The sequence below is a fragment of the Onychostruthus taczanowskii genome, unplaced genomic scaffold, assembly GCF_017590055.1.
Source record: "Onychostruthus taczanowskii isolate IOZ18803 unplaced genomic scaffold, ASM1759005v1 scaffold33, whole genome shotgun sequence".
Taxonomy (NCBI): domain Eukaryota; kingdom Metazoa; phylum Chordata; class Aves; order Passeriformes; family Passeridae; genus Onychostruthus; species Onychostruthus taczanowskii.
The window spans coordinates 8,325,102-8,337,327 of NW_024500683.1; the positions used below are offsets into that span (position 1 = coordinate 8,325,102).

A 12,226-nucleotide genomic window follows, 5' to 3' on the forward strand; every position below is an offset into this window, starting at 1 on the left:
AACACTGTAAATTGTGAAAATAACTTTCTGTTCATGAAATCTACATATTTTTAATTACACACATTTAATTAGAGAACTATTTGTTCAATTCAAGAATATAACAGTTTGGGATGTTTATTCATGCATCAGATGGGAAAAAACAAGTTGGTCATAGTCTTCTGAAGATTGCTTCAGGATCACTTGAATTTGTGCCTTTTCTACATATTCAATAGCAACTTAAAGCAAACAACTTGAAAGACATTTACAAAGAACTCATATGAAGACTTTAGTATACAATAGCATGTGCAGTGTGGCAACTCCTAAACTTCACCTAAAAGGCCCTGGTGCAGATGACTCATGGGTGAAATAGCAACATACATCATAGAAAATTACAATATTAGTAATGCCAATGATGATGTAAATATTATTAATACTTATGCAACGATTTCGATTCTCCACTGGTTTCCAAAAAAATCATTTGGAATTCAAATATTATCTGATTCCTTTTATGTTCACAAAGCTGGAGTACTAAAATCCCTTTCACAATTTCCTCCACTTCCCAGATAAAAAATAAAGAATATTTGGCTAGGATACTTCCCAGCATGGCCTGATTCTCTCAGAAGCAGGCACAGTCACACTCTGAACAAGTTTTGGTCTCTTCTTTTCAGAGGAAAAGCTGGTGCACTGAACTCAGAAGCATCCAATAATGCTAAAAATACCTTTGCATTCTGCTTCAAAGGTGAAAGCAGGTTGTACAAAACAGCTTACCAACTCCCTTCACACTTTATGCTGCAAATTCTGTCCCTCACCTGCAAATACAAAAACACTGCTCTTCATAGTTTGCCATCTGTTCTACTGTAGAGCAGTGTTTCAGACATGCTACACAGATCATCACTTTATATAAAATATAGTATTTGCAAGGCATACACATGTAAGCAACAGCAGATTTACTGGAAAATCATCATCTGCTCACTCACACATTGATTGAAAGTGGCTATCTCTTTTATATAAATAAATGTATTTTATACATAATATATTTTATGTCCATGACTAGCCCCCTAAATCATTTACATGTGATGAAAATTTGATAAATTCTTGGACTACACATGTAAGCTACTGGATATCCATTTAGAATTGTACCCTCTCACAGACATCAAAAATAGGGTAGCTACAATATAATACAATCTCTGCACTTACAAAGGAAGACAAACAACTATCAAACCAAATCACTGCCACCCTGAGATAGTTCAGTGTGATAACTACTCTATATGTTTTATACAAAAGCCATTGTTTCAAATATAATTCTATTATTGGAACAAATTTTTCTTGTTTAAGAAATCTGAAAGAAGGCAACTATCTCCTGCATGAAGGAAGGAACATCTAAACCTGTAAGATCTTGCATGAGAAACAGTAATAAAAACAGAACAAAAGAACATTAATTAGAAAATTCTAATATACCATTTTATAGACAGATAATGTTTTACAGGAAATCCACAATACACAGTAAATATAACAGCATATAAGTACTGCAGTTCTTAATAGAGTTTCCTATCAAGAAACTCCAGCATAGGAACAGCAAAGAGATTCCTTCTGAAACCAGGGTCAACATTTCAAATAAGATTTTAATTTTGAGGAAAATGTAATATTGCTACACCAGAGGATATTCTGAAAATTGGCATTTCAAATCTCAAATCTGAAATGTGAAAATCACTAATTCTAAAATGTGTCAGAAGTATATCCAATTTCTGCAAAGCCCAATCTCACACTACTCCCAAGACATACACTGCCCAGAGCAACATGGAAATTATTTCCATACTTTTACATGACACTCATATCTGCAGTACTTGAGCACTTCATAGAGGCAGTGCTCCTAGAAGTCACACAGCCTGACCATTTACACTTCTTAAGAATGACTAATATCTACAAATTTAGCTGCTTTAAAGACGCTGGTTTAACTTGTCCCTAGTAATTTGGAGAGTGTTACCCACACACTTGTTTCCAGGGGGTAATTTCTGAGAGCACTTTCCAGCATGCAGAACCATTTTCTGGACACATCCCTTTGATTGTCATTATGTGGAAGGGTGAAAATTACAGCTTTCCCTTTCTTTGGACACCTCAACCATTTGACTTAGACTTTCTACATATGTCAAGAAGTACGTTCTGAAAAAATGCAAAAAAAATTCAATTGGAAACAGAAGGATGAAATATTAGGTTTTATGTCACTACATTTTACTTACAATACCACTGTGGGTAACTACTCTGTTCCAGATCCCATTGTATCCTGATGTAGCTGCTCATGGTGATTCCTAAGCAAAATCGCCATTGGAGAACAAAGAAATAGTCTGTAATCCTGTCATTGACGCTTTTATCATAACACTTATGAATAAAACAAAGCAAATAAAACAAAGTGAAAACCAAATTTCCTCTGATAATCCTATTTCCCAAACTCTAAAGTGCACTGGAGGCTCTGAAAACCCCAGGCAATCCATCACACGATGCAGCACTGTGTCACCACAAGGCATTGGCAAGGTTGGAGGCACACAGCCCTGACTTCTAAGACTTAGAAACTGGGAAGGAGCTGAAAGTCACTACAGGAATCATTTATCATTACAATCCTTCAGCATATACACTTTATTTCTCAGAAAAAGACACTGTAAACTAGAAAAATTTTAAAAAAGGAAATCTTTCTTGTTAGATTTAGCTACATCTGTCCCAAAAAAAAAAAAAAAAAACCACCCTGACATTTTCTTTGGATTTTTTTTTAATATGTAAATATCAGTGCCAATTCACCTAAAAGACGGCAAATAAGATTGCTATAAGGAAAGCTGCTGTATTTTCAACTGAGATCTGTTCCATCACATTAGTGAAAACATGATCTACTAAAAAAAAGCAGAGAGGACAAATCATTTCCTTTCCTCTGCTAGAATTTCAAATACAGATACTTTGCATTTTGTTTTTGTTGTCTCAGACTGAAAGAACTGAGTTTTGTCTCAAGAGATTTGTTAAGAATTACTCTTTGTGTGATTATCACTTAACTCTGTTGATAATTCAGGTTTGATCTGGATGTATTTAAAAGTGTATTTACCAAAAAAGTATAATAAACCATTTAATTATTTACTAAAAAAGTATAATAAACCATTTAATTCTTGCTTGAGGCTGAAAAATCTAATGATATTTTTCAAACATTCTTTTTATCATCACCAACAGGTGTATTTTCAAGGAGTAAAATGGTGATAAATGTACTGTCAGTAACATTTTATGAGATACATGGATTTTCTATAAAAGCAATTTTAAATCTGTTCAACAGGTGAAAAAATTTTGATGGCTCTTACCTGAATCTTCAATTTTAAATGTTTAAAGCAAATCCACTGGTTCATTTCACATCATTTAAAAACATAACATTTATAAAACACTGTCATTTTCCCATGTTTGGTTTCCACATCTTCTTCAAGAACAAGAAACATGATACAGCAAAGAGAGAATGGCACTGATTCACTTTCTGCCTCATAGAGAAAAATGTTAAATTGCTTTGGGGATTTCTGTCAGTACTGGGATATGAATACATTTATTTGTGTACAATTCAAGACAGGAAAAACTTCAACCAGTTACTTTCTACTTTTGAGAATCCTGAACAAATAAAAAATTGGTTGAGCAAATTAATTTTTCACTGACATTCAACAAATTTGCTTTTGTTCCTTTTCCTCAAGAATCAATCTTTGTTACCAGAAAGATACTAATATAGTAACATTTCCATCAGAAATTATTTTGCAATAGGTACTACAGGTCACCATCAGTTCTTTCAAAAAAGGTAACAGTTAACTCTCAAAAATGAAGTATTAAATGCAGAAACATTTCCTGCATGACCTTCATTTTCAATCAAGAGTTGAAGCTCTGCTCCTTTAATACAGAGAACTTAGGGGTTAGGGTAGTGCTTCCCTCTAAAGAAGAAGCAGCAGGAAGGTTTTGGGTGGTCCTAGAAACTAAAGAGCACCAGGCATTGCTCCATTTTCCATCCTGCCAGGAAGTGGAAGGTATTCACCAGTGCCTCATCATGAGTCTGGGGCACAAACTCATTCCACACACAGTTTGTGTTTCTTCAGCCTGCCTTTGCTAACCTCAGTGCAGCAGATCACATGCTTAAAAAGGGAAATATAGGCCACTCTGCTCCAGCTTCTCCTCATCCAGTGGAATCTTCTTCTCAAGGAGAGATGAAAATAAGCAACCATCACTTGTGGGAAGCTTGATGCTACACTCAATGTGACTGGAGCAGCAGGCCATACTGAGGCAGGGCAGCACTTGTCTGGGATAAACACCCTTGTTCTGGTTTCTGGAGATAAGCAAACACAGCACAGCACAAGTGTTGGAATGAGGTCTAGGAGCAGGAATGGGCTGCCAACAAAAGACCAACCCAGCAGAGGGGGATCAACACCACCAAAGATTCCCAACACCCTCCAACCTGTTTCCAGAAGGATCTAGAAGAATGAACTGCATATGACAACTAATTTGCATAGAAAGTGAGACATTTAGATTCAGAACAGGCATAAATTATCAATAAAAACTTAACTCCACAAAACTTAGGCACACATGTGATCCAGGACCCTGGACACCCCATCAGCAGGATTGATGTTGGAGCCAGGACTGGTGATCTTTCTTCTTTCTCCTCTGTCACCCTACTCCTTACTCAAAATCCACTGCAGTGTGTTTATACCGGTTTCCTTGCCATATGTAAAATTTACTAAAAAATTTTTGTAGACCCTCTGACTTTTGTCGTTCCTTTTCGACCACGGGCATCTGTGAATCTTGGGTGCCCCTCCCCTTAAGGAGGAATGTGGGACACCACATGCATGCTGTCCTCCAAGCACAGCTTCATTAACATCCCTTTATCCCTTTCATTAACAACTTCTCTCTTTTTATTCTGTACATCATCAAGTAATTTGTCTTGACTTCGGCTGGGATGCAGGTCTTAGTAACACACTGATGTTTCAGTTTCCCCTAACTAGTGTTTACTCTAAATCAAGGACTTGCCAGCTTCCCTTGCTTTGCCAGGGAGCAGGCACACGAGAGCTGGGAGTGAGCACGGTCACGAGAGCTGACCTGAACCAGCCAAAGCTATGAGCCACATCATGGAACACCACGCCCAGTACATGAACTGGGAGGAGTTGGTCAGGAGGAGCTGATTGCTGTTCAGGTACAGGCTGGGCACTGGTCAGCAGGTGATGAGCAATTGTATTGTGCATCACGTGTCTTTGTTAGCTTTCATTCCTCTCTATTTCTCTGTTTCATTATTGTAATTATAATTACCATTATTGTTTCATTTTGTTTCAATTGTTAAACTTGTTAAACAGACAAACTTATTAAGCACATAAAAACTGGTTTTATCTCAACCCACAAGTTTTATGGGTTTTTTTATTCTCCTCCACAATGTGAGGTGGGAAAGGGGAAGGAGGGTGCAACTGTGTGGTACTTAATTGCTGTCTGGGGTTAAACCACAAAAATCTCTATTTTCAGGAATTCATACAAAAGCAAAAGATTTGATGCTGTCACTCCATTATTGAGTGCTTTCAGAAATCAAAGAACAGTGAATTGAAAACATTAAGCTTAAAATGTTGGAATGAGGATGTCTTAATGATAGGCACAGTCTCATTGTGTATCCATACTAAATGTGTTAAAGGAGATTTGCAGATGGGAAAAGCTACAAGCATGTTTGTTTACAAATACTGTAGTGTTGCTTCAAAATTAAATCAAAGAAGTGCTTGGAAGGGACCTCCAAAAATCATTCACTCCAGCATATGGATTCAGCTTCAGACTACTGCCAAAGCAAGGCATGATTTCATACGGTTAAGTCCTGAAAACTTCCCAGAGTGGATAGTCCACAAATTCCCTGGTTGTTCCAGGGCTGCATTATACTTCTAATGAAGGAGGTTTTCCTAGAATTCATTCTGAATTTCAGTGTGAGCAGCAGCAGTGAACATCTTCCCAAGTATCACCCATAACTAACACATTCTTGAGGAATATCTTTGGAAAAAAATTGGTTTTTTCTAAAGAACAGTCTCCATAGCCAAACTTATTTCTGGAAATGGCCTCTCACTCATTATAACTCTCAGGTTGCACCAGAGTATCACTCAGGGAAGTCTCAAACCAATACCACAGAAAGAAAATCCAATTTAACTGATTTCTAGAGAGTTTCATGCCTAGAACTGTCTCCCAGAACTGCTTTAATTAATCAACACAAGCTGTCTCACCATACTAATACTCTTTTTCTTGATGCCTCACCCAAAATTCAATCACTTGAATTTCCCTGCATGACTTTGTGGTAGCAATTGATGCAACTGTTACAGAGGTACTTATCTTTCCTCACCCCAAAACATTAAAATAGGCAATTGCTACTTGTTCATGAAAAGCCTCCTTTACCACAATATTCAAGACCCTACAGGAATCTGCTGCACTTCTCTTCTGAACCCCTGTGTGATATTGTATGGTATTGTTTCACATAACCTCCAACCAAAAATGCACTGATGACACCTCTCCAAGAGAGCTCTTTCCCCACTGATACAACCAAAGCCTACCTCAAATGTTGCAGCAGTGCCTCTGTAAGACTGGCATCAGCCTAAAGAAAAGGCAGCTCTTGCTTCCTTGCATTTATGTTCAGTGACAGGATTAGAAAGAAGGGCACACCAAGATTCAGTGCTTCCCACTTTCTTTTGTCCTGTTTAATGTCACATCAACAATGCTAAAAATATCCTGCTATATGCAGGCTCCAATTTATTCCCTCCTCCTCCTCCTTCTGGGTGATTGCTTGCTGAAGTAATCCATGCTTCCACACAAATAGGAATGCAACTTTAGGTATCCAAGAGGAAATGCTTATCAGCTGGAGCTCTGCCTTGATCACTTTCCCACATCTGTACAGCAAGATGCAATTGCCACCATGTCAGGATCTTATTGCTGTAGCAACTACAAAGCCTCAGTCCTGATCTACAAAGCTCTGGGTTATTTGAAAGTTGCTCTTCTGAAGCAACCCTTTTTTTGCCAAAGCTGCTGTAATTTGGGACAAAGTAGCACAAAATGCCTTAAGTGTGTCAACTCACCCACCTGAGTTCAGCTGCGTGACAAAATCTCCTAGAGGAGTTCACACACACAGCAAGAACTAAAACCTTCCTCTTAGATAAACAGGAATAATTTAAATATATACTCATATAAAGCCTTCTCTGACTTTTGTAATTATTTATTTTTATGTCATGAAATGAGCATGATCTCAAACTTCAGCACCGAATTATCAAACTATTCTTTGTTCCTCAGCCATGGAGATTTCTGCTGTGCCAAAGAACATCCTGTTGTCCAGGTGTTTGACCCCCTGTATCTGCACAAACACTCGCTCTTCCCTCCTGGTGGTGACCCACGGAGGCCGTAGCACACCTCTGGCCACAGCAGCACCTGCGCAGTGCACGCCCAGGGACATGTCAGAGCACTGGCCATGGGCCCTGCTCCTGGCAAAGGAGCGACAGACGAAGCCCAGGAGGAGCACTGCCATCTCTGGCACCAGCAGCCCAGGAGGAGCGCTGCCATCTCTGGCACCAGCCCTCCTGGCACAAGAGCTAGGGTGACCTGGAGAAGGTTTCCATGGAGGCACGGCTGTACCCAGCGCTTCCTGCCCGGCCCACTCCCACCAACCTCCACCCAGCTCCCTTATCTGCTGCTTTTCAAACAACCCTTCCCATCTCATACTCGCTTCTCACCTGGTTTACACGTGTTAAATCAACAACAAAACCTGCAAACAGGACCTGCCATCACCTCATTAGTCATCATCCTCATTCTGTCTGGGCTCCCTTAGGTGGCCCAGACAGACCTCAGGAAACAGGCTGCCTTCTTCAAGGAATCTCTGCTTCCCACACTTGCCATGGAGAAGGCTAATATTGACAGGACTTCTGATGCTGCTACCAGAGTATGAAGATTAACCATTGTTTCACTTAGGTGGGCTTGATCCAAATTGCCCTGCTCCATGTAAGCTGTATCCACACATACTGTTTGTGAAAAGCAAATGCTAATTCTCTGAATGAAGTCCTGCAACTCTGTCATTCAAAACCTAACCTTTTAAGCAGTGCATGACATCCTTTCTGATTCATATATCCATTTGGTTGATCTATTTTCTCTATAGAACTGTTCTTTACTGCTACTCTAAGTAAGAAGAAAGTAAAGAAAAACTCTTATAATGCAAACTAAAGTACAAAGATTAAATGTTCTCTGTTAAACATACCAATGTAAACATTATTTTAAATGCAACAGTTTATGTGCTGTTTTTCATGGGAAGAGAACAGATCAAAAAGGAAAGACATAAGTGTGAAATATAATTAAAATAAATTCAAATAAGGCAATATGCATTAAGGGATGAGGACTTTAGAATCAAAACAGACTATTTTGAGGTGAGCCATTGTTTCAGTAGATAAACTTTGGAATTACTGGGTGCTTCTGAGCTATCAATGCTCTGAAAAGGGCAAGTATGTCCATCTACTTAGTCCAATCTATTTTATAGTGAGTCATTCTATTTTCCCTTCACAAAAAGGGCCCTCCATTATCTTCTATTCTCACAGTCAGCTCCACACAAAGACTCTCTTCAGGATACTGGCTGTTGAGTCCTCCTCCATGAAGCAAGGATAAGAATTCTTATTACGTGAAATAGCCTGAAGTGGTAGAGAATTTTATATTATTTATCTCATGCACAGTAAGCAGTGAATGTAAAGGTATCAGTTCATAAAACTATGATGTTGTCTTCTATGTTAGACTCTGAGCATAAACTGGTGTCTATTTGACTGACAAGCATAAACTGGTCTCTATTTGACTGACATGCTACAATCAGTATTTTCAGGATGACATAGACTTTGCTCTTCTGAAAATAGCTAGAAAATATTTGTAACAAGGCATACAAATCCAAAATTTGTCTTTCACACACAAATACATATAGGTCATAGAACTACAACATTACAGAAATAAAAGATGTGGTGGGATAGTTCACATGGCCATAGTGCTGCAAGGGACACAGGCTCTTCAGAAAGAAGGGAAAAGAAGACAATCTCTGCATGAAGCAGCAACTAAAACATGGAGAATGTTTGTACAGGTTGAACAACAGGGCTGGGTGAATACTTGTGGGTCAGGATCAGAGGAGAGGTCACTGAGGGTGACTTCACAGTGAGACTGGGCTACAGACAGCTTGGAAGGGGTGAGGAGGCGGAGAGTGCTCGTCACAACAATTTCTTTAAACAACTCAAGAAAGTATCTGGACTGCACACCCTGTTTCTTTGGGTTTTTTCACATTAAGATTTTGTGACACCTGCAGAGAACAAAATGGAACTGCACAAGCAATGCAGACAATTTCTACAGGGCGTCAAGGACTGCTTTTTGATGTGGGCGCAGGATGGGCCAAGCAGTTCATACCCAGCTGGATCTGTTACTCATAAACAAGGAAGAACTGGCCATGGATGTGTACACTCAGTGACAGGCTTGGTGGTAGTGACTGTGAAATAGTGAGACCTAAGACCTTGTAGGGAACAGAGAAAGACAAGTACCAAAACACACACCCTGGGCTTTAGGAAAACTAACTTCAGCCTATCCAGGAGCTGGTTAGTGGGACAATGTAGAAGGCAGCTTGGAAACACAGGGAATTTGGGAAAGTTATCATGTCCTTGAAAACAACCCCTTAGACATGCAAGACAGTTCATGATTCAGGAATACAAGCAGACTTACCAGGACACCAGTGTGGCAAAAGAGAGTTTGCAACTGATGTGAAGTGCAAAAAGGCAGCACAGGAGGTGGAAGCAGAATATGAAACAGTGTACGCATTTGCTCTACTGAAGTTAAATATGTGAACAGACATCCACAACAGCATGCACAAATAGTATCTGTACCACAGATTGACACTGCTCCCATGCAGTCAGTTGACCTGACCTGCATGTAACAAAGAGTAAAGGGCAGAATCAATAAAAATCCGGGAGACACGAAACCAGGGAAAAAATGTGGGAGCAAGGGGAAATCAATCTAGCAAACAGAAAGAAAGGCATTAAGACTAAACAGGCAGAGACAGTTTGAGGTGGGATGTAGAGGAGGCTGGGGCTCAGCTGGAAGGGGACAGGGAAGGGGCTGGGAGGACAGAGAGGAGGCATTCCTCCTCTGTCACCAGAGTGCTGTGGAACACCCTGAGCCAAGGTGTCTGTTCCCTCGGTGAGCAGCCCCAGGAACGTGACCTGCCACTGCTAAGGGACACTCAGCTCAGCGTGTTGGGAGGATTTAGTTTTGAAGCTACTGAACAGTGTGTGACCTGACACGGGCATTAGCACGGCTCCCATCAGTGGGGTCCCTGTTTCCTCCAGTTTGCTGTTCTTAAAATTAGTAAATGATGCACACAAAGAAGGTCAACAGCAGATCATTAGTGTTCCAAATGAAGCACTTTGCATTCTGGAAAAGCCTTACTTAAGGCTGGCTGCTCAATTCTTTGTGCATGAGGATATGGTCTGCAATTAGATAACCACACAGGCTGATTAAATTGCTATGTATTTTCTCTTTGCATGAGCTAGAACAAAATGTCAAAGGTTTCCTTTGAAACCTTCCTTAAAGATCAAGTGGATTTTATACTTGTTTTTAATTTTGATGTTTTCCTTATATTTTATATATCAACTACAAATTGAAAATTAGGTCACTGTCTAAAGAATTAATTCATTAATTAATGAGAAAATGAACAATTAAAACAATAAATAATATTCCCATTATAACTTAAGCGATGAAGCTTTAGCAATGCCCTTTCAGATATTACTCCTTAGATAAATACTGCTTTTTTAAAGAAAAAATACTCTAAGACCAAGTCATTACTTTCAGTTTCAGTGTTTTCCTTATTTCCTGCCCAATGCACCTTGGTGAAATGGTATAAAAAACTGTTAACTAACACACAAGCTTGCCAAAACTAATCTAACTGAGGCTGGTAGAGGCAAACATTGTGATTAAACAGGAGTAAAAGTTGGCCCACTACGAAACCAAATCATTGCAACACCACCATTTAAGTGCTGAAAAATTCAGTGCTAATTTGTTTCTTAGCAAGAGTGATGACCACTTTTCTTCACAGTTTTGCAAAGCCAAGAATAAACTGCCCTTTTTGTGATATTAAGAAAAAACTCATTACTGCAAGGCAAATTATAAATCACATTGCAAGCCTCAGATAATTAGGAATAAGCTGTATTTTGACTGTTTTCACTTTCTCTTAATAATTTGTTTTGGTCACACCTTTTTTCAGTAAGTTTCAGATTCATTCCAGACACAAACAATTTCTTCTGCTATTTACTGATCTAAAGTTACGAAACATAATGTACAAAGATATAGTCCCTTAAGAAAAATACAAGAAAACCACTGATATTAGCTATTAGTTTGGGTTATGACAACAAAGTTTAACCAGATTTCAGTTTTTGAATTTCACATGCACATAAAATGAATTCACAAATATCCATCATTTCTACAGAAATGCACTGTCATAATTAATTTAATATACAAGAATGAAGTTTTAATCTTCAAGGTCAGTGGTTAAAGGAAGCCAGGAAATACTCCTACAAAGTACAATGATTATTTATTTTCCTGCTTATAATTACATTTCTAAAAATTTAAAATATCAACATTTCTCAACATATCTTACCATTTGCTTTTCCTCTAAAGCTTCTCTTCCTGAGGCTTTGCTTTCATGTTTTCCTACCTCCATTTCCCAGAGGAATAAAAATCGCCTAATATCCTGAGCAGAAGTGATTCAACCTACTACATGTTAGATATCCCTGTACTTTTGGAGTTGGGACAGAAAAGTATCAGGAGCACTGTGGTGGTTTCTGGTCAGCGTGTGTTTCCATTTATAGCCATCGAAAATCCACAAATAGAAGTGTGGAGAGAGGGCAGACAGCTGCCTCTGATAACAATAAACATTGGTTTGGTATCACAGTAGAGTTTTCAGGATGGATTTTGGTTACCAGCCCCATTCACTCTCTCTTTTTTCCCCTCTATCCCAAAAGTCTATACCAAAAAAGCCCATGAAAATTAATAGCTATGTCTCAGTAGCACTAACTTGAGTTCACAGAGATTATCAAGCAAGCAAAATAATGAATATAATTCACTGGTACCACATGTGCTATGACAAGACAAAAGCATACAGGAAAGCACTTTAAAACAGTGTTTTACCATAACTATTGATCTTTCCCTGTTGAGTGTTTGGGACTGAGCTATCCCCACA

The 12,226-nt window shown here is 38.8% G+C and overlaps 1 protein-coding gene across 15 annotated transcripts in view; it reads right to left on the bottom strand.

The window, feature by feature from the left end:
- LOC121339097 (muscular LMNA interacting protein) overlaps positions 1–11,805 on the bottom strand; it is a 103,444-nt gene extending 91,639 nt beyond the window's left edge. For all 15 annotated transcript variants that reach the window (XM_041410617.1, XM_041410622.1, XM_041410621.1 and 12 more), the window contains exon 1: positions 11,645–11,805. In XM_041410617.1, coding sequence (XP_041266551.1) covers positions 11,645–11,707 — 63 coding nt within the window. In that variant the 5' untranslated portion in view covers positions 11,708–11,805. The remainder of the gene's footprint in view (positions 1–11,644) is intronic.
- Positions 11,806–12,226: the final 421 nt, after the last annotated feature.